General features: G+C 43.2%; 1 protein-coding gene across 5 annotated transcripts in view; it reads right to left on the bottom strand.

The window, feature by feature from the left end:
* The window catches only part of SLC28A3 (solute carrier family 28 member 3), a 111,460-nt gene that overhangs the window by 21,653 nt on the left and 70,499 nt on the right, over positions 1 to 19,308 (bottom strand). For 3 of the 5 annotated variants that reach the window (XM_055272106.2, XM_055272107.2, XM_063636939.1), the window contains 7 exons: positions 15,924 to 16,022; positions 12,184 to 12,269; positions 9,180 to 9,271; positions 6,130 to 6,319; positions 3,128 to 3,272; positions 1,451 to 1,564; positions 770 to 847 (listed from right to left, as the gene is read on the bottom strand). In XM_055272106.2, the coding sequence (XP_055128081.1) occupies positions 770 to 847; positions 1,451 to 1,564; positions 3,128 to 3,272; positions 6,130 to 6,319; positions 9,180 to 9,271; positions 12,184 to 12,269; positions 15,924 to 16,022 (804 nt within the window). The remainder of the gene's footprint in view (positions 1 to 769; positions 848 to 1,450; positions 1,565 to 3,127; positions 3,273 to 6,129; positions 6,320 to 9,179; positions 9,272 to 12,183; positions 12,270 to 15,923; positions 16,023 to 19,308) is intronic. The other 2 variants (XM_063636938.1, XM_063636940.1) reach the window with 1 other exon arrangement.

Genomic DNA, 19,308 nt, shown 5'->3' with positions numbered 1-19,308 from the left:
AAAACAATTTAGAAGTATATGAATAACAACACACCACAAAAAAAGAAAGCTGAAGGAAAACCCGAATGCATGTTTCTGACTCATTGACAAGTGTTTGTAGGGACTTCCCAGAGGAGGACGGGCTTCCTGGGGCATGTGGGAGCCTCAAGAAGGAACTGACTGTGGCCAGCCATGGGGCCAAGCTGCCTTTCCCCTGTAAAATAATGTTTCTCCTTTAGTTAGGAGAAGGCCTATCCTCTAGTCCTGCCTAGGCAAAGGCTGTGCTGAAGGAGAGATGAGAAAGGTTTAGCACGGGGATGGCTCTAAAACAGAGGTTGATGTGGTTGACCGGCTGCCTCAAGGACTGGGACTGAGAGACTTTCGAATACAGAGCTGTCACTGATCCTGGACCCATCAGCCATTCACTGCCACATGCCTACTTGTTGCTGGGAACATAATATTCTTTTCCCTGAAGGCCCAAGGTGCTATTAGCCTTTTGATTTTTCCTAAGTATCTCAGATAAAGCTGCAAGCTCCATTCCCTAGTATTTGAATAGTTCTGACTTCCTCTAGATGTTTCCCTTAACTCCATAGTAACAAGGTAAAATGCGTGCAGTCCACTAACTTCAGATAACATTGTCAATGGAAAAGGGCAGTGATGTATTGCACACCTCTGACCAGCCCAATAGGTATATACCTGGTTTTTGGTCAGTTAAGTTCTATCTGAACATCTACAAAGACAGAAGCTGCTGAAATAGCAGCGACTACATAGAAAAAAGGTTTGACTTTACCTTAAATGCAAAGAAGTGGTCTTTGTATTTCTCACCAAAGACAAATGAAGCACCGGCATCTGTGTACTCCAGAAAAGTCTGAGTTAAAGAAAGAAAAAGAGATCTAATTCCAACAACATGAATGGAAATTAGACAGTACACAGGAATGCTAGGCTCTCAGAGGATGGACCCAGCAAATGTGTTGGATAGACTTGGAAAGTTAATGTTCTTAGCTTTGCCCCCTCCAGTGAATGGTGTAGAAGCATATTTTTGAAATATTCCTGGATACAAATTTCCTGACATCTCTGACATTCAGTCTGACTCCAGAATGCTACAGAATGAGTTGACTGTGGCAATGTGTTGGGAGCCATACATGGCTTGTAGGTGGCATTAGTTAGCACTGGATGCAAAGGAAGCCTGTTTGTCTGTGGAAACATCTAAGAAGTATGATAGTCCTTGGGGAGGAGGATGTGGGCAATGGATTAGGGAATGATGATATAGGTACAGAACAGCAGTAATGTTAACAAACCAGACAGACTAACATACTCAACATAAGCAAACCTATTTGTCTGACCCATGATGCGGAATTAAAATTTGAGACAACTCATGCAGACATATAAACCCATTTCTGACACATCTTGAGGATTACCTCCAATGTTAAAAGCACCATAAAAGAAAGGTGTTCTTTTGAACCAAACTTACCTGAACTTGTCTGCCCAACCAATCAAAAGCTATAAATCCAGGGTCAGTCCTTAGAATCAAGAGCCCAAGAAGAAACTGTAGCCCGATTCCCCATAAGACAGGTCTCCAGTAAACCTATACAGAAAGATCAAGTGATGTATCTTAGTAGGAAAATTAATGCAGGCCACGGCATAAATGTCTAATGGATCACTATTTCCTTGGACACACTATCAGATGTGGCCTGTCACCCATCTTCTTTGGGAGGCTAAAGCTGTCATAAGCAGAGAACCCTTTGATACAAACATACCTTAAAAAACTCAGGCCAGGCACAGTGGCTCATGCCTGTAATCCTAGCACTTTGGGAGGCCAAGATGGGCAGATCACCTGAGCTCAGGAGTTTGAGACCAGCCTCGCCACCATGGCAAAACCCCATCTCTACTAAAAATACAAAAAGAAGCCGGGCGTGGTGGTGCATGCCTGTAATCCCAGCTACTCGGGAGGCTGAGGCGGGAGAATCGCTTGAAACCAGGAGGCAAAGATTGCAGTGAGCTGAGATTGCGCCACTTCACTCCAGCCTGGGCGACAGAGTGAGACTCCATCTCAAGAAAAAAACAAAAACAAACTCAGGATTGCATTCCTTCTCCCTAAAACTGAGTTTCAAGTCTTCAGTCCAGGAAAGTATTTAAGTAACCATTATGTCCTGATAAATTACTTGGATAGAAACAGTAGTCTAAGAAGGGCCATTAAAGGAGGCAGGATCTGGCTATCCTAGTCAAGCTGTAAGTACTGGATACATATAATGATTTCCCCTGTCTGGAAAATGGAAAGGCAGAACATGATTTCTCTGTGTGTCCAAGGTTTGTTGATCTGACAACCTGTAAGTGAATTAAATAAAATATTGCCCTATCAAGAGGCTGTCATTTCATTGTAAAAGAGACCAATAAACTCTAACGCAGACCCAGGATGTGCAGCAGGAATGGATAGTCATTTGCTTTCATCTGTGGTGCAGGGCTGAGTGGCTTCAAAAGAACTATGGCATTGGAGGAACAGACAATGGAGATGTTCACCTCAGTGGGGCAAAGAACTTGGACGTATTAGCTGAACTTGGTCTCTGATTAATGTTTTTTTTCCTTGGGTCAAGCTTTTAATGGTAAAGTCTTTCAGAGTTTGCCATCTTGAGTTACATATGAGAGCTTTGATGTCTCAGAATTCTTGCCCATCTCACGGGGTTACCAGTGGACAGAACTAGGATAAGAGTTGAGTTCACTATTAAAAAGAAAATTGTATAAGGACAAATTTTTGGAGTATAAATGCCCAAACTGCATGGGACTTTGATGAACTGCAGGATCCAATGGAGGAATATTAGATTTTTTACTGGTCTGGGGAAACCTGGATCAAAATGGATGGGTTTTCTCTGTGTGTTTGATGGAGGGTATGCGAGAAGAAATTAGACTTGACAGGGAGAGAACGTCTCACTGGTTGTGTAACTGGACAATTACTGAGAATGGAGCATGAAATAGTAACAAACAGTACCACGAAAGTTCAGGAAGATAGGGCACCCTGGCCACATTAAATAATCCCATCAAGGTAAGAAAAGTACTGAACAATAGTTAAATTCTCTCACAATCAGTATTTTGAGCAATTTACACATGGGGAGAAAAAGAAAAAAAGAACCTAAAAGATCAACTGGATACTTACTCTGGTTGGGTACTTGGAAAATAGAAATAACAGGACAATGTACATTATGAGCCCACCGAAGGACACCAGCTGCTGTTGACCCAATTTGGCGGTGTCAAAGGCCAACCAGAAAATAACTGCTAGGACCAGGGAGCTCCAGATCACCCTAAGAGAAGGGGAAGGGAGGCATTGGCATCATTTGTTGTGCTAACTTGAGAATCATAATCAGGCTTAAATTATTTCTTTTTTGAGAGATGGAGTCTTGCTCTGTTGCCCAGGCTGGAGTAGAACGGAGCGATCTCGGCTCACTGCAACCTCCACTTCCTACTACTGGGATTCTTCACCTTTGTTTTGGGGGACAGGTGAGGTGTTACCTGCTTCCCTTTAAGGAAGAACTTGGAATATGTTATCTGCCCTTGGGGGACCTCACCAGCTTCCAAGAGGGAGGGGAGCCCAGCAAGCATGACAAATCTGACTCAGGACTCATAGCTTGCACAGCAGAGCCAGAAAGCCTGCTGTGTTGGGATTGCACAAGTCCAGTTTATTAGGCCAAGGATGTGTGAAATTTCCTGGTAGATCCCACATTAGTCTTGAGGGAGAGAACTGGTCTTAGGTCCTGCTCAGGGGGCCACCTGAAGGGAGAGGAGGTCCCTCAGAAAGAGGCTGAGGGAAAAGCTCTCAGCAGTTGCTGCAGGACACAGAGTCCTATGGGAAAGGGTCGCTCTAACACTTCACAGGCCCTTCCTCCCAAGAAGGCCAGCTTCATATCCAGAGCAGGTAGCCAGGCTGATCCTGGCTTTGAGGCTGGCAGGGGAGCAAGTAACAAGGAGAAAGGGGACACTCAGGCCCAGGCTAGGGAGGAAAACTAGGGCACTAGGTCAAGGTCACAGTTCTCATTACTGTAGGGGACAGCAATTCTGATGTTAAAAAATGTCCGTGATGCCTGTATCAAAATATCTCATATACTCCGTAAATATATATACACCTATGACGTACCCACAACAATTAAAAATTTTAAAAAAAGGCTGGGCACAGTGGCTGACACCTATAACCCCAGCATTTTGGGAGGCTGAGGCAGGAGGATCACTGGAGGCCAGGAGTTAAAGACCAGCCTGAGCAATATGGTGAAACCCCTTTCTCTACTAAAAATACAAAAAAATTAGCTGGGTATGGCGGCACATGGGAGGCTGAATTACTTGGGAGGCTGAGGCACGAGAATCATTTGAACCCAGGAGGTGGAGGTTGCAGTGAGCCAAGATGGCGCCACTGCACTCCAGCCTGGGTGACAGAGCAAGACTCTGTCTCAAAAAAAAAAAAAAAAAAAAAAGGCTGTGAACATTGGACTATTACTAATAGTGTTTAGAAGGGTCATGGGCTTTTGGCATTTTTATAAAATATAGAGTAGATATCTCCCATTGAATAAAATTGAAAGAATGATGAATGAAAAAAATTAAGTTTTATTTTGACCACAGCCCCATGGGTCATGAAAAAAAGTGCTAGCAGTCTTCAACATCAAAACAATTTTTAGAGCCCTACATTTTTAATGATCAAAAGGCACACGGGAAGAAATTAGAGGAAAAGAAAGCCTGATTGAAAAATCATTTGGGGACAGGCGTGGTGGCTCATGCCTGTAATCTCAGCGCTTTGGGAGGCAGAGGTGGTGGATCACCTGAGGTCAGGAGTTCAAGACCAGCCTGGCCAACATGATGAAACGACGTCTCTACTAAAAATACAAAAATTAGCCCAGCATGGTGGCAGGTGCCTGTAATCCCAGCTACTCAGGAGGCTGAGGCAGGAGAATCACTTGAGCCCGGGAGGCGGAGGTTGTAGTGAGCCAAGGTTGCAACATTGCACTCCAGCCGGGGTGACAGAGTGACACGTCTCAAAAAAAAAAAAAAAGTCATTTGGATTCACTAGTCAATAAAGAAATGTAAAGGATGAGATACCAGTTGACTTAAATTAATCATAAATAGGCCAGGCATGGTGGCTCATGCCTGTAATCCCAGCACTTTTGGGAGGCCGAGGCAGGTGGATCACCTGAGATCAGGAGTTTGAGACCATCCTGGCCAACACAGTGAAACCCCATCTCTACTAAAAATACAAAAATTAGCCAGGCATGGTGGCGGGCACCTGTAGTCCTAGCTACTCAGGAGGCTGAGGCAGGAGAATCGCTTGAACTCGGGAGACGGAGGATGCAGTGAGGGGAGATCGTACCACTGCACTCCAGCCTGGGTGATAAAAACGAGACTCCTTCTCAATAAATAAATAAGTCATAAATAGATATAAAGATTTGTGTTCATCATAATATTTAAAATAGCAAATATTTTGTAGGCAAAATAAATGGTCAACCATATAGGAACTATAACCAAATTCAAGACTGGATATGTTCTATGATCCTCATTTTGTAAATAAATTGTAAAGAGAATGGGTATAACGTGTATAAGAAAAGAAGCTGGTAAAAATTAAAGCCCTTTACAGACACGTCATCACCAATCTCTATCAGTTTGTACTTATAACCCAATTATTTATTTACAGGTACTGAGATTAGATGGCATTTGTGTTGTTCCCTATCTTGTGCCAGGACAGACATTACTGATTGATCATGGTGTCCTTCCACTGACAGGTCAGAGGGAGAGCAAAAGCCGTCCTGCTATGACAAAACTTTCACTCTATTCTATATTTCTAACTACTTCCTAATATGTAGGCATGGAGGTGTCTCTCCTTCATTTAGCACATGGAATGTAATATGCTCAACATCTTTTGGACAACATTTTATCATTTAATACACTTGATATTAAGGCAGTTTGTGAGGACATTTGGACACATTTCAAATGAGTCATTGCCCCATCTAGGCATTGATTTCCTGTTTGTAAAATGAAGACATTGTAACAGATTACTTCCTAGGGTGTTTCTAGCTTCCATATTCCATAAATAGGGAAGCAATTTCAGAACAAATTTTTGAAATGGTGTTGGAAAAGACTACTATCTCTCTTAACTGAAATAATAGAACCAATTGCATTTACCACTTCAGCCAGAACCAATGGCCGTTTAGAAGCCTTCTGCCAGGAGACAGCATCTCATCAATTCGATGTTCATATTTGGCCATCAGGTGATCCCAGACAACAAAGAAGATGGCAGCCACGGTGATCACAAAAAGAGGAAGGGCTCTGTGAAAGTTCAGCACACAGGCCACAATCACCATAACCAGATAACCTGTCCAGGAAGCAAAAACAACATTGAACATCACTAACCACTGGGACACGCCTCCAGCCTCCAGCCTCCAGCCTCCAGCCTTCAGCCTTGATCTGGCTCAGGTGAGGGGAGGTTTAATATCATTAAATATCATTGAATGCAGGAGTGCTCTTGATATGGCTACTGGCTTCTTTGATGGGGGCTTTTGAGATTTTTCAAAGCAAGTCTCGAAAATTTCACCATGAATGCTAGGAGGACAGGGTGCTAGGTCTGTTTATTCTTACAAGACATTCTGAGTTCTTGAATCTTGATGCTCAATCATTGGGCCTCTCTAAGTACTGGCCATTTTTACTGCTAGCATTCAGTCTCGGCAGGTGAGTTACTATCAGAGAAAGGCCAAGTGTTGAAGCGACCACTGGCAAAGAGGTACTGATTCTTGTGGTTTGCAGTTCAGATTTGGCCTAAACTTGAGTGAAGGAATAGACCTACCAACAACAGACTACTTCTCTAAGGGACACAGAGTGTCTAAGGAAAGGAGGTAGGGGCAATTACCAAGGTGGCTACTTTTGAAGAGCAGATTCTAGGATAAGAATAAGGTTTCCTATTCTTAAAGGTCTGCAAAGATGATCTGCAGGTTAAATCTGGCCTGCCACTTGTTTTTGCAGGTGGCAAGTACGTTTGTATTTGTGTGTTTTGAGAAATAAAAATAAAGTCCTAAGACACCCAACCAACTGAATCGACCCTGTCTTGGCCAAGGGGATCCCAGAAAAACCTTAAAAACTGAGTTCCCAGCCATGACAGGATGGGAGGTCAGATGTGCCTCAGTATGCCCCTTCCTTATCAACCTCTAACCAGAATTCCTTCCTAAGGAGTCAGCAGAAACCAGCTCTGGAAAACAAGAAATGGAAGACTCATTTCTCTATCGCCTTTAGCCAATCATCTGAGGTGGTGACTCTGTAGAGTTTTTGTTTGTTTGATACGGAGCTCTTGTTGCCCAGGCTGGAGTGCAATGGTGCAATCTCGGCTCACTGCAACCTCCACCTCCCAGGTTCAAGCGATTCTCCTGCCTCAGCCTCCCAAGTACCTGGGATTACAGGCATGTGCCACCATGCCCAGTTAATTTTGTATTTTTAGTAGACACGGGGTTTCACTGTGTTGGTCAGGCTGGTCTTGAACTCCTGACCTCAGGTGATCCACCCGCCTTGGCCTCCAAAAGTGCTGGGATTATAGGCGTTAGCCACCGTGCCCTGCCTCTTTAGAATTTTGACGTGACAGCTCACCAGTTTTACAAGGCATTTCTTCCTGATATGAGACTGCTGACCATGGAGTGGTTCTGGCCACTCTTGGAGGATGCACAGTGAGGGTTTTTGTGCTCTTTGCTTTACCTTTTGACTTCATAGGGCTGAAAACTCCACCCTCGGGTCATGGTAACACTGCTATTTTTTTATACACATGCTCCATAAAGAGGCATAAATCTCAATTGTGCATGTGCATGTGTCTGCCTTCATGAATATTCATGACTCCCCCTATAGCTTATTAAATATTTATGCTTAGCCAATCCTTTCAGCATAAATTCCTGTCTTATTCTTCCCTCCCTCAAAGTACTTATTTCTGGCTTCTGTTGGAGACTGCGCTTCCCAGCTTGTCAGAATGGCCACCTTGCAGGCTGCAACCCTTTATGACTTTCCTTTCCAAATGTTTGAACCTCGTGATTGAGTCTTCAATTGATAGTTTGTATGTGTCTTCTAGAAATAAAGTTGTTTTGGAATACAGCCATGTCTGTCTACTTATGTATTGTTTATGGTTGCTTTGTTACTACAGTGGCAGAATGGCATGGTTTTGACCTTATGTCTGAAATACTGAAAATCCTAAAATACTATCTGGCCCAGTACTCAGAAAGCTCACCAACCATACTGTTCCCTATTCCAACTGTCTGAGCACCAGCAAAACCACTGACCTTGGCCATGCAGCAGCCTGGGATTAATGTCTGTGGGCTTGGTTCAGGGTGCTTATGTTTTATAGACAGGAGTGCTCTTTAAAATGGGCCAAGTTCAGTGTGCTCGGCTTCAAGAAAAACAAAAAATAACAGTACAACAAAACAAAAACAAAAACAAACCAAAACAAAAAACAAATAAAGTGAGCCAAGGAGCTCTTTGTTTTGGAGGGAGTAAAAACAGGAGACATTCTTGTCCTGCCTTCAGGCAAGCAAGTGGGCTAGATGGCCCTAGGCTACTCATGTTGCATTCATATAAAGCGTTAATCACTTGTGTTTTCTGGATTTGTGTAAACCAACGTACCTCCTCAAATCCACCTGACAGTAACAAAGGCTATAAAAATGAGGAGAGTAAGTGACTCCAAAAATTAGCTGCTGGGCCCGGCACAGTGGCTCACACTCGTAATCCCAGTACTTTGGGAGGCCAAGGCGGGCAGATCACCTGAGGTCAGGAGTTCAAGACCAGCCTGGCTAACACAGTGAAATCCTGTCTCTACTAAAAATACAAAAATTAGCCGGACGTGGTGGCGCGTGCCTGTAATCCCAGCTACTCAGGAGGCTGAGGCAGGAGAAGCACTTGAACCCGGGAGGCGGAGGTTGCAGTGAGCTGAGATGGTGCCATTGCACTCCAGCCTGGACAATAGAGCTAGACTCCATCTCAAAGAAAAAAAAAATTAGCTTCAGGCCTCATAAATGGGGTAGGGAAACAATTTGCATACGCTTCCCCTATAAAGGGCTTCTTGATTTACTTCTCTACCTCCCCCGATGATTCAGTGAAGTCTAGGGGAAAATAAAGGTTTAATCTTTTTCCACATAAAGTTAATATTTGGGGGAATCCCTGAAAAAAAAATAAAGACAGTGGTATTCCTAACCATCTTTGTTATTTACCTGCTAATAAAATGCCCCAGATGATGTGCCGAAGAGTGGTTTTGTGTTTCCTACAGAAACCACATACCGTGTCATACCTCCTTTCCAAACACCTGCAACATAAAAGCAAAAAGGCAAGGAGAAGTAAACACCAAAAACATGAAGTAAACTACATGCTGAGGCTAGATTAAAAGTAAAAGTACAGAGTGTAAGTATTTTACAGCTCTGAGTTGGGGATCCATTAGCCGGTTATGAAGTCCACATAGTAACCACTATTAAACTAGAAGGAGGCCAGGTGTGGCTCATGCCTGTAATCCTAGCACTTTGAGAGGCCAAAGTAGAAGGATTATTTGAGTCCAGGAGTTTCAGACCAGCCTGGGAAACACAGTGAGACCTTGTCTCTACAAAAAAAAAAAAAAAAAAATTAGCTTGGTGTGATGGCACAAACCTGTGGTCCCAGCTGCATGGGAAAATCACTTGAGCCCGAGAGGTCAAGGCTGCAGTGAGCTATGATTGTGCCACTGCACCCCTGTCACAATTGGGAAAAAAAAAAAAAAAGGTCAGGTGCGGTGGCTCAAGCCTGTAATCTCAGCACTTTGGGAGGCCAAGGCGGGTGAATCAACTGAGGTCAGGAGTTTGAGACCAGCATGGCCAACATGGTGAAACCCTGTCTCTACTAAAAATACAAAAATTAGCCGGGTGTGGTGGCGCATGCCTGTAATCCCAGCTACTCGGGAGGCTGAGGCAGGAGAATCGCTTGAATCTGGGAGGCGGAGGTTGCAGTGAGCCAAAATTGCGCCATTGGATTCCAGCCTGGGAGGCAGAGCGAGACTCCATCTCAAAAAAAAAAAAAAAAAAAAAAAGAAAGAATAAAAGTATCAAAAGTATCATAGTGTATCATTCATACATAAGAATGATAGATATCACTTCATGAAACGTTCATCATTATGTATGTGTGTGAATATGTGTACTGAGAATTAGAAACAGTGCTCTAGAAAATATTGGGTGAATAAAAGTGTAGTGAAGACATTTTTTCATGGTCTGATTTAGGAAAGGCTAATGATGTATTATTCTCAGCTGAAGATATGTTAAAAAGCAGCAGCAGCAGAGGGTGACATTTAATAGGGTACATTCACATACTGTAGGTTGACTCTATCAGGTTCTTTAATTGCAGGGAATGTGTGTAGTCCATTACGGCAATCTGACCTCTGCATAAAGCAGAGTAGCTGAAAGTAGACACTTCGGTCATTTGGTTATCTAGGCTGAATAATTCCCAGCCTCCTGATGGCTGTTTCAGTCTCATTAACATTAGTGAAACCTGAGTGCCTCTGACCACCCAAGAGAATTTCTCACTACCTCCGGGTCAGAGACTCATAAAGTAAAATGAAGGATAAAACTTTGCTATGTTTCTGATATGGTAAATATTTGGGACGATGTATATGTGACAAGAGCTGCCAACCCTAATTCTGGCCAACTCCAGAGATATCTTCTGATACGTAAACCAGAGTTCCTCCTGTAGTTCCAGTTACTTGTGAGGCTGAGGTGGGAGGATCACCTGAGCCCAGGAGGTCGAGGCTGCAGTGAGCTTGACAGATCTCAGGACGGGGTCTTGCTCTGTTGCACAGGCTGGACAGAATAGATTTAAATTAAAATATGTTTCTGGCTGGGCATGGTGGCTCGCACCTGTAATCCCAGCACTTTGGGAGGCTGAGGCAAGCAGACCACCTGAGGTCAGGAGTTCAAGACCAGCCTGGCCAACATGGTGAAACCCTGTCTCTACTAAAAATGCAAAAATCAGCCAGGCACGATGGTGCATGCCTGTAATCCCAGCTACTCGGGAGGCTGAGGCAGGATAATTGCTTGAACCTGGGAGGTGGAGGTTTCAGTGAGCCGAGATTGTGCCACTGCACTCTAGCCTGGGCAACAGAGCAAGACTTCGTCTCAAAAAAAAAAAAAAAAAAAAAAATCTATTTCTAGATTTAAAATTAGCACCACTGAACTCCAGCCTGTGCAACAGAGTAAGCCCTTGCCTCTAAAAAAGAAAAAAAGAAAAATTTCCTCAGAGACATAGGAATGAAAATCAAATTTAAGTAGGAATATAGAAGATGGACAAATACTGTAGTGTTATGATAGGTGGCAGACAATCCTGGACTAGGAATCAGAAGCTGAAATTGTGACCTAACTCTCTTCCTCTCCTAGTTGACTTGGGGAAGTCACTTCTCTGAGGTTCATTTTTCTGGTCCAAAAAATAAAGATACTAATCTTGTGTCTCCTACCTTATGGAGTTGTAAGAACTTGGAATACTTTGAGGCTATTACAAGGTAAGAGAAACCGTTTGTTGCGTTTAAAGTGGATTGGGTTTTGAGCAATCAATTGCTATTGATTGACATTGAGAAGATGAATTAACTGCATTCGTATGGACTGGAGCAATTAGTTGGTAATTTACACTTTTAATTAGAAGACTGTCCTGGGTGAATTTAAATCTGCATATTGGGTTCCCAGAGCATCAGCAGTTTGAATTGGCCACATTGATCATCTTAGAGCTTCATTAATTTTTCTGGAAAGGGTGTTGGGTAGGGAGGGTAGATGGATGGGTTGTGACAATCTCTAATAAATTATAATAAATGTTAAAAATCAAATGAGAGGCCCGGTGCCGTGGCTCATGCTTGTAATCCCAACACTTTGGGAGGTCGATGTGGGTGGATCATTTGAGGTCAGGAGTTCGAGACCAGCCTGGCCAACATGGTGAAACCCTGCCTCTACTAAAAATACAAAAATTAGCCAGGCATGGTGGCATGCGCCTGTAGTTCCAGCTACTTGGGAGGCTGAAACAGGAGAATCACTTGAACTTAGGAGGTGGAGGTTGCAATGAGCCAAGATCGCGTCATTGCACTCTGGCCTGGGCGACAAAGTGAGACTCCATCTCAAAAAAAAAAAAAAAAAAAAAAATCAAATGGGGATAACACAAAGTAATAAAACCAAATGGGAGGTAGGCTTGGTTATTTCCCTGTTTTAAAGACTGTACCCTTTTTGTTGCATCTCCTCATCATCATCCTCCATGTCTTCTTTGTTTCTTGGAGAATCCTGCTCAACTGTGACCTGTTCTTCACCCTGGAAATCAAACATTGGAGCAGAGATGGAATAATGAGCATCCTGGGCATAATGGACCCTGATTTCATTGCTCAGAACTCAGGCAAAGAACTTTCAATAGGTCCTTTTAAATTATTATGCAAGAAGATGGCTCCTATTATCTACTGCACAGACATTTTTTTCCCCGCTTATAATCTCACACAAAAAATGCCAGGATCACATTGAACTCTTCCTTTCCTTCCAAAGGAGCTGTTGGTATTTTCTCCTTTTCTTAAGGGAACAGGCTCATATTTGTGCTTTTTTGCTCCTGTCTGTCTTGTAATCATTCAACCCCAGCTCTGTTTTCAGCCAAGTACTAAATGAAGTTAATACCAGGAGCTGCATAGATCTCCCCTAGTACTCTGCCAGCCCGGTTTCCAAACGACTGAGACCAAAGCTGGATTTATTTCCCCGGCAGCCCAAGGCTTGGTCTGCGAATATGAACACTAGCTTGGCACCTTCAAGAGCCGATAAACCTCCCCTTGGGAACTAGGATCCTTTTATCAGTTGGGCTAAAGGGGACTATTTCCCTTACTCAGCTAGCCCTTGCTCTAATTAATTGAGTGTAGGATATCTCTGGCCCATTTTTTCATGGACAATCTTTCTAGATACAGTTTGAGCTCTCAAATATCCATGACCTATCCTACTTCCAGGATGCAAGAGGATTTCCTACCTGTCTCCAGTCTCCAATAATGTCTCAAATAATAAGCCTGGCTCTTGTAACCAATGGTACAGAAGCTGGTGAGGGAAGAAATAGATGGAGGTGGAGCAGTTTGAGTGTGCTCTAAGAAGTATAATGTCAAATCTCAGCACTTGTCTTCTGTCATATCCAATGTGGCCTTTGATTCTCTTTCACAGACATCATAGAAATAAATCATTAGCATGTGTCTGAGATGGAAGAATTCTCAAAAATCCTATAATTCCACGAGGCCAAACTCCATTGTTCTTCTGATTCAGATTACCTTCATTTTCTGGGCTGGACCCCAGGAACAAGGAAGGTGCAAGAATAATTGTAAGAGACACCAGCTGAGTCCAAGCTGCAGCTTCTGAGGAGTGGCTGGGGTTGAGTCTTACTCATTTATTTCTGTCTAATTCCCAGCTTAGTCAATAGTCAATGTTTGGTAAATATTTGATTTAAATGATCAACATTATTATTTTCTTGCAGTGAAAGTACCCCAAGTTACCTGCTATCTATGGTATATCTAACATTACTATTGTTGTCTCTTATTTTTCCATCTTTTCTCATGTTTTAAAAACAACAACTACAAATCTCCCTTGACTCCCACAATCATGGGACATCTGCCCCCCTCTTTCCTTTCACAGCCAGGCCGCTGGAGAGAGTCGTGTTTACTCTTTGGAAGTCACTTCCTCACACCCTGCCCACTTCTCTACCCACTGTGATTGTGCTTCTGCTGAATGCATCCTGCCAATGTCACCCAAGGCCCATTGCTATCAAATCCAGCAGCTACTCCTCAGCCTTCATATCCCCATTTATAATTGAAAAATATCTAAATTTTTGTTTTTATGAAAAAAATTTAAAAAATATTTTTAAAAGAGCAGTTTTAAGTTCACAGCAAAATGGAGCTGAAAGTATAGAGATTTTTCATGTATTGTCTACCCACCCTCACCTTCCCCACTATCAAATGAACCCAGAGAAGTACATTTGTTACAACTGAGGAGCCTACATGGACACATCACCATCACCCCAAGTCTGCAGTGAGACTCTCTTGGTCTTGTACATTCTATAGGTTTGGACACATGTATGATGACATGTATCCACCATTGTAGTATCAGGCATACTAGTTTCATGGCCCTAAAAATCTTCTTATAGCCAGGTGTGGTCGCTCATGCCTGTAATCCCAGCACTTTGGGAGGCCAAGGCAGGAGGATCACAAGGTCAGGAGATCAAGACCATCCTGGCCAACATGGTGAAACCCTGTCTCTACTAAAAATACAAAAAAAAAAAAAAAATTAGCTGGGCATGGTGGTGGGCGCCTGTAATCCCAGCTACTCGGGAGGCTGAAGCAGGAGAATCACCTGAACCCGGGAGGTGGAGACTGCAGTGAGCTGAGATTGTGCCACTGCACTCCAGCCCGGTGACACAGCGAGATTCCGTCTCAAAAAAACAAACAAAAAACACACTTCTTATTTGTCCCTACCACCCCCTGATGCCTTGAAAGCACTATTTACTGTCTCCATAGTTTTGCATTTTCCAGAATGGCATATAGTTGGGATCGCACAATATGTAGCCATTTTAGATTGGCTTCTTTTACCCAGTAATGAACATTTAAGGCTCCTTCATGTCTTTTCATGGCTTAATAGTTCATTTGTTTTTAGTGCTGAAAGACACTGCATGTCTGGATGTACCACAGTTCATTTATTCATTCACTTACTGAAGGACATTTTGGTTGCTTCCAAGTGTTGGCAATTACAAATAAAGCTGCTCTAAACATCCATATGTAGGTTTTTATGTGGACATAAGTATTGTTTTCTTTTTTGTTTGTTGAAGAATACTTAGTGGAGTGAACATTTCTTACAATCAATTAAGCAAAATAGACAGTTACCAAACACTGTACTATGCATGGTGTGATTCCAATACAGATGACATATGCATGTGGGTGTATGTTTGCATTAAAAAAGGCTGTGTTCCAAAATGTTAGTCACTGACTTTTTTTCTTGAATAATGAGCCTTTTTTGGTCTTCCAAATTTTGCTACAATAAGTTTTCCAAATTGTCTACTTTAAAAAAACTGATTCTTTTACCACGAGAAAACTCCTCACAAAATGACACACTAGTAGGCACCCCAAATTCTTTTTTTTTTTTTTGAGAGTCTCGCTCTGTCGCCCAGGCTGGAGTACAGTGGTGTGATCTCGGCTCACTGCAACCTCTACCTCCTGGGTTCAAGTGATTCTCTTGCCTCAGCCTCCCGAGTAGCTGGGATTACAGGCACATGCCACCAAGCCCAGCTAATTTTTGTATTTTTAGTAGAGATGGGGTTTCACCATGTTGGCCAGGCTGGTCTTGAACTCCTGACCTAAAGTGATCCGCCCACCTCAGCCTCCCAAAGTGCTGGGATTACAGGCATGAGCCACTGTGCCTGGCCCTGAATTACTTTTTAAGGGGTGACCTACATGGGTAATTTGTTCACCTTTTTTGCAACAGGAAGCCATCTTTAAATAAACTCCTGTCCAGAATTCAACATGTAAGTGAAATTAAGCAAGAGTCCCTCAGACTGGTATAAAGCTACTAAGGAACGCTAGGGCATGGTGGACACAGATTTAGAACCATAGTAGAGGGTTCTTCTTGTTTCTGTCATTTACCTTAAAGCTCAGATGCTTTTGTCTAAGCCAATGCCTTTTTCCTTGAGATGGAGCTTGGAACTCCTAATAGTGAAGTGTCAGCGAAAACCTGGGTATGCTTCCCATCAGGGAACTCTGAGGACAGGTAGATAGAAACAAAATCTCTTTGGGCATGTGTGTTTTCTTTATGGCTGTGCCCCCACACACTTTAATTACCACTTAATCTGTTCCTCTGCGTGCCAGTGGGGCGCCATGCTTTCTGTGCCCACTGTTCTCAGGTGCCTGTTGCGCAGCGGTTGCCACGGCACTAGAGTCACGCACCACAGTCTTGCTGTACCTGTTTGGTGTTTGTGTGCTCCCTGCTTTGCACAGCTCTGCTGCTTATTGAGTTGTTGTTTCCTGATGTGTTCTCATTCTCAAGAAAGTTTTCTTCATTCTAAGAAAAAAGTACAGATTGAAAATATAAAAAGTTACAGCCAAAAGACAGATGTTCTTTCATGAAAAATACCTAGGTGAAGCATCTGATTCAACAAACAGCTGATAAATCCTGGGCTTGTAAAGAAACAGATGATCGGCTGGGTACAGTGGTTCGTGCCTGTAATCCCAGCATGATGGGAGGCCGAAGTGGGAGGGGAGACCAGCCTGGGCAAAATCCCGTGTCTACTAAAAATATAAAAATTCGCTGGACGTGGTGTTGTGCGCCTATAATCCCAGCTACTTGGGTGGCTGAGGTGGGAGAATTGCTTGAGCCCCGGAGGCAGAGGTTGCAGTGAGCTGAGATCATGCCACTGCACTCCAGCCTGGGCAGCAGAGCAAGACTCTACCTGAAAAAAAAAAAAAAAAAAAAAAGAAACATATGACTTTTGCTTTGTTTTGTTCTGATACAAAAGTGGTCCAGGGGAAGAAAGGAATGAGGACAATTGCCCTCATCTAGGCCTGATAACTTTCCAATAGGCAGAGCTGGGACCAGGCGCAGGTTTCCACTCTCCTTTCTATCACATCACACTGATTTTCAACTTATAAAACGAACTAAAACGTGGTAAACCATAGGCTGAACAACCTTATTCTTAGATGTTAGATTTATGAAATGTTGAAATGGGGTTTTTTTGGTTTAAAGCAATCTCTGGTAGTAATGATCACAGGAAAAATACCCTTTTTTGTGTGTGTGAGGCTGTCTTGATTTTACTTTAAGGAACTGAATGAGATTTGCTCTTGTAGGGCCATCCGGACCCCTCAGCTGCTGTTTCCAGAAGTGACAAACACCGGACCTGTCTCCTGTCGCTTTTATCTTTTTTGAGGTATCTAATATTTCTCCCATCTCATTTCAACTTGCCCTTTTCTAGAGTGAGGTAATGGATAAATGGTGTCAGGAAATGCCTTCTGTTAGCCCAAGGACTATGACTGCATCTTCAAAGACCAAGTGTATGACTCTAATTTTAACTTAGATCTCTGACTGGCCCCACGAATCCAGCAAATATTGCAATTCCAAGTTGTATTGCATTTTCTACTTACTGAAACACAATAATGAATAAACATGAAAAAAAAAACCTTATACAGCATAAGATTCATGCATCAAAGTATTGTGCCATACTTCCTTTTTTGTTATAGTTGCTTATATCCTACAGTTCTTTGCATATAGCAGACACTAACAATGTTTTGAATTAATGACCCACAGTGATTTTAATGTTGCATTAGCACAGCAATGTAGTACCCCTGGGTTCTTGGTATAAAAGTACAGCATGGGCTGGGTGTGGTGGGTCACGCCTGTAATGCCAGAACTTTGGGAGGACAAGGCGGGCAGATCACGAGGTCAGGAGATTGAGACCATCCTGGCTAACATGGTGAAACCCCATCTCTACTAAAAATACAAACATTAGCTGGGCATGGTGGCATGTGCTTGTAATCCCAACTACTTGGGAGGCTGAGGCAGGAGAATCGCTTGAACCTGGGAGGCAGAGGTTGCAGTGAGCTGAGATCACACCACTCTGCACTCCAGCCTGGGCGACAGAGCGAGACTCAGTCTCAAAAAACAAACAAACAAACAAATGAACAGCATGAAAGGAAAAAATATACATAGTATGGGAAGATGACAGAATGTTGCTAATTGCTGAAGTTGGCTGACAGGTACCCAGAGAATCATTTTATTATTCTCCTACTTTGGTGGATGCTAAAATATTCCTTAATACTAAGTTAAAAATAAAACCAAGCATGAGTTGGTGGAGTAACAGGACACAGGTCACTGAGGGGTTAGTCCTTAGGGTCCCTACTGAGCAGGTCACATTCTCTCAAGCCTCAACTCCCTCATTCGTACAACACAGTTTGGATTTGGAGTTCTTGTGGATCCTTCCGGAACCCTGACATTTTCTAATTCTGTTAGGAGATTCAGCTTCTTGACGTTGATTCCTCCTGCCACCTGGTGGCAGGATCTGAAAACTACTCGTGGAACACGGGTGGATCCTACGTTTTTAAAGTTAATGAAAGTGGAAGGTGTGTGTGTTGAGGGATAGAGTGGGCACTCCTTTAAGTGACAACAAGAGCACGTGTGGTTTTGTTTTTCACTGTGTAATAGTCTTATTTTGCCCCCAGCGGAGTACACGCCTTGGCCTTTTAGTATTTTCTGGAAGAACAATGTCTCCCACTTGAGGATTTCCAACAGAATTCGTGGAGTTATTGTGGATATTGACTGGTACCTGGAAAATGACCATTAAGAAAACTGTCTTTCTTCTTCTTTTCAAATTAGAGCCATGGGGCTGTGATATGGGGCCCCAGATAATGTCTTAGCTCAATGTTTCTTTCCATTTATTTAGCAACTCACATTACTAAATACCTTTGCACACTTAACACCCTACAACCACGACTGCGTTCTCATGGTAAAATCTATCCCTCTGTTGAATGTGTAAGAAAGGTGAGGGAATTGCATTGTGAGTATGTCTAGGCCGTTTTCAGCTTACACATTTAATTTCTCTAGTTAGATTTAGTTGTTAGGTGTGCTAAAAGATGAGGGTCCTGATTGAGCCCCCTTTGAAGGGACAGCCTAGTAACCAGGAGTACATTGTGCCTGGGGTTTGTTTCCCACCGTCTCTTTGATCTTGCACTTTCTATGTGGCTATTACAGGGTGGCACAGATGGACAGAGGCATTTTTATTTTCTTCCTTTCGTTCACTTTCTAAACCACATAACTTCTAGAACACCAGAAATTTCTAAAATGACTCCCCTCTCTATTTGTGGTATCCCTTTTCAAAGAATGTTAGCTGGGCCGGGCGCGGTGGCTCACGCCTGTAATCCCAGCACTTTGGGAGGCCGAGGTGGGCGGATCACGAGGTCAGGAGATCGAGACCATCCTGGCTAACACAGTGAAACCTCGTCTCTACCAAAAATACAAAAAATTAGCCGGGCGAGGTGGCGGGCACTTGTAGTCCCAGCTACTCGGGAGGCTGAGGCAGGAGAATGGCGTGAACCCCGGGGGGCGGAGCCTGCAGTGAGCCGAGATTGCGCCACTGCACTCCAGCCTGGGTGACAGCGAGACTCCGTCTCAAAAAAAAAAAATAAAAAAAGAATGTTAGCTGACACATGGTCACCTAGGAAAAAGATTACATTTCCAAGCTTCCCTTGCAACTAGGTTCTGGCAACGAAATGAAAGTAGAAAGGGTGCCCTGTTGGAGGCAACTCGGGGAATGTTCTGCCAGGGATGGCTGGCAGGTGCACTTGGTCCTTTTTGTCAT

Source organism: Symphalangus syndactylus, chromosome 3 (assembly GCF_028878055.3).
Source record: "Symphalangus syndactylus isolate Jambi chromosome 3, NHGRI_mSymSyn1-v2.1_pri, whole genome shotgun sequence".
Lineage (NCBI taxonomy): Eukaryota > Metazoa > Chordata > Mammalia > Primates > Hylobatidae > Symphalangus > Symphalangus syndactylus.
Note: the sequence above shows the minus strand (reverse complement) of the source record. Positions and strands in the feature narration are given on the sequence as shown.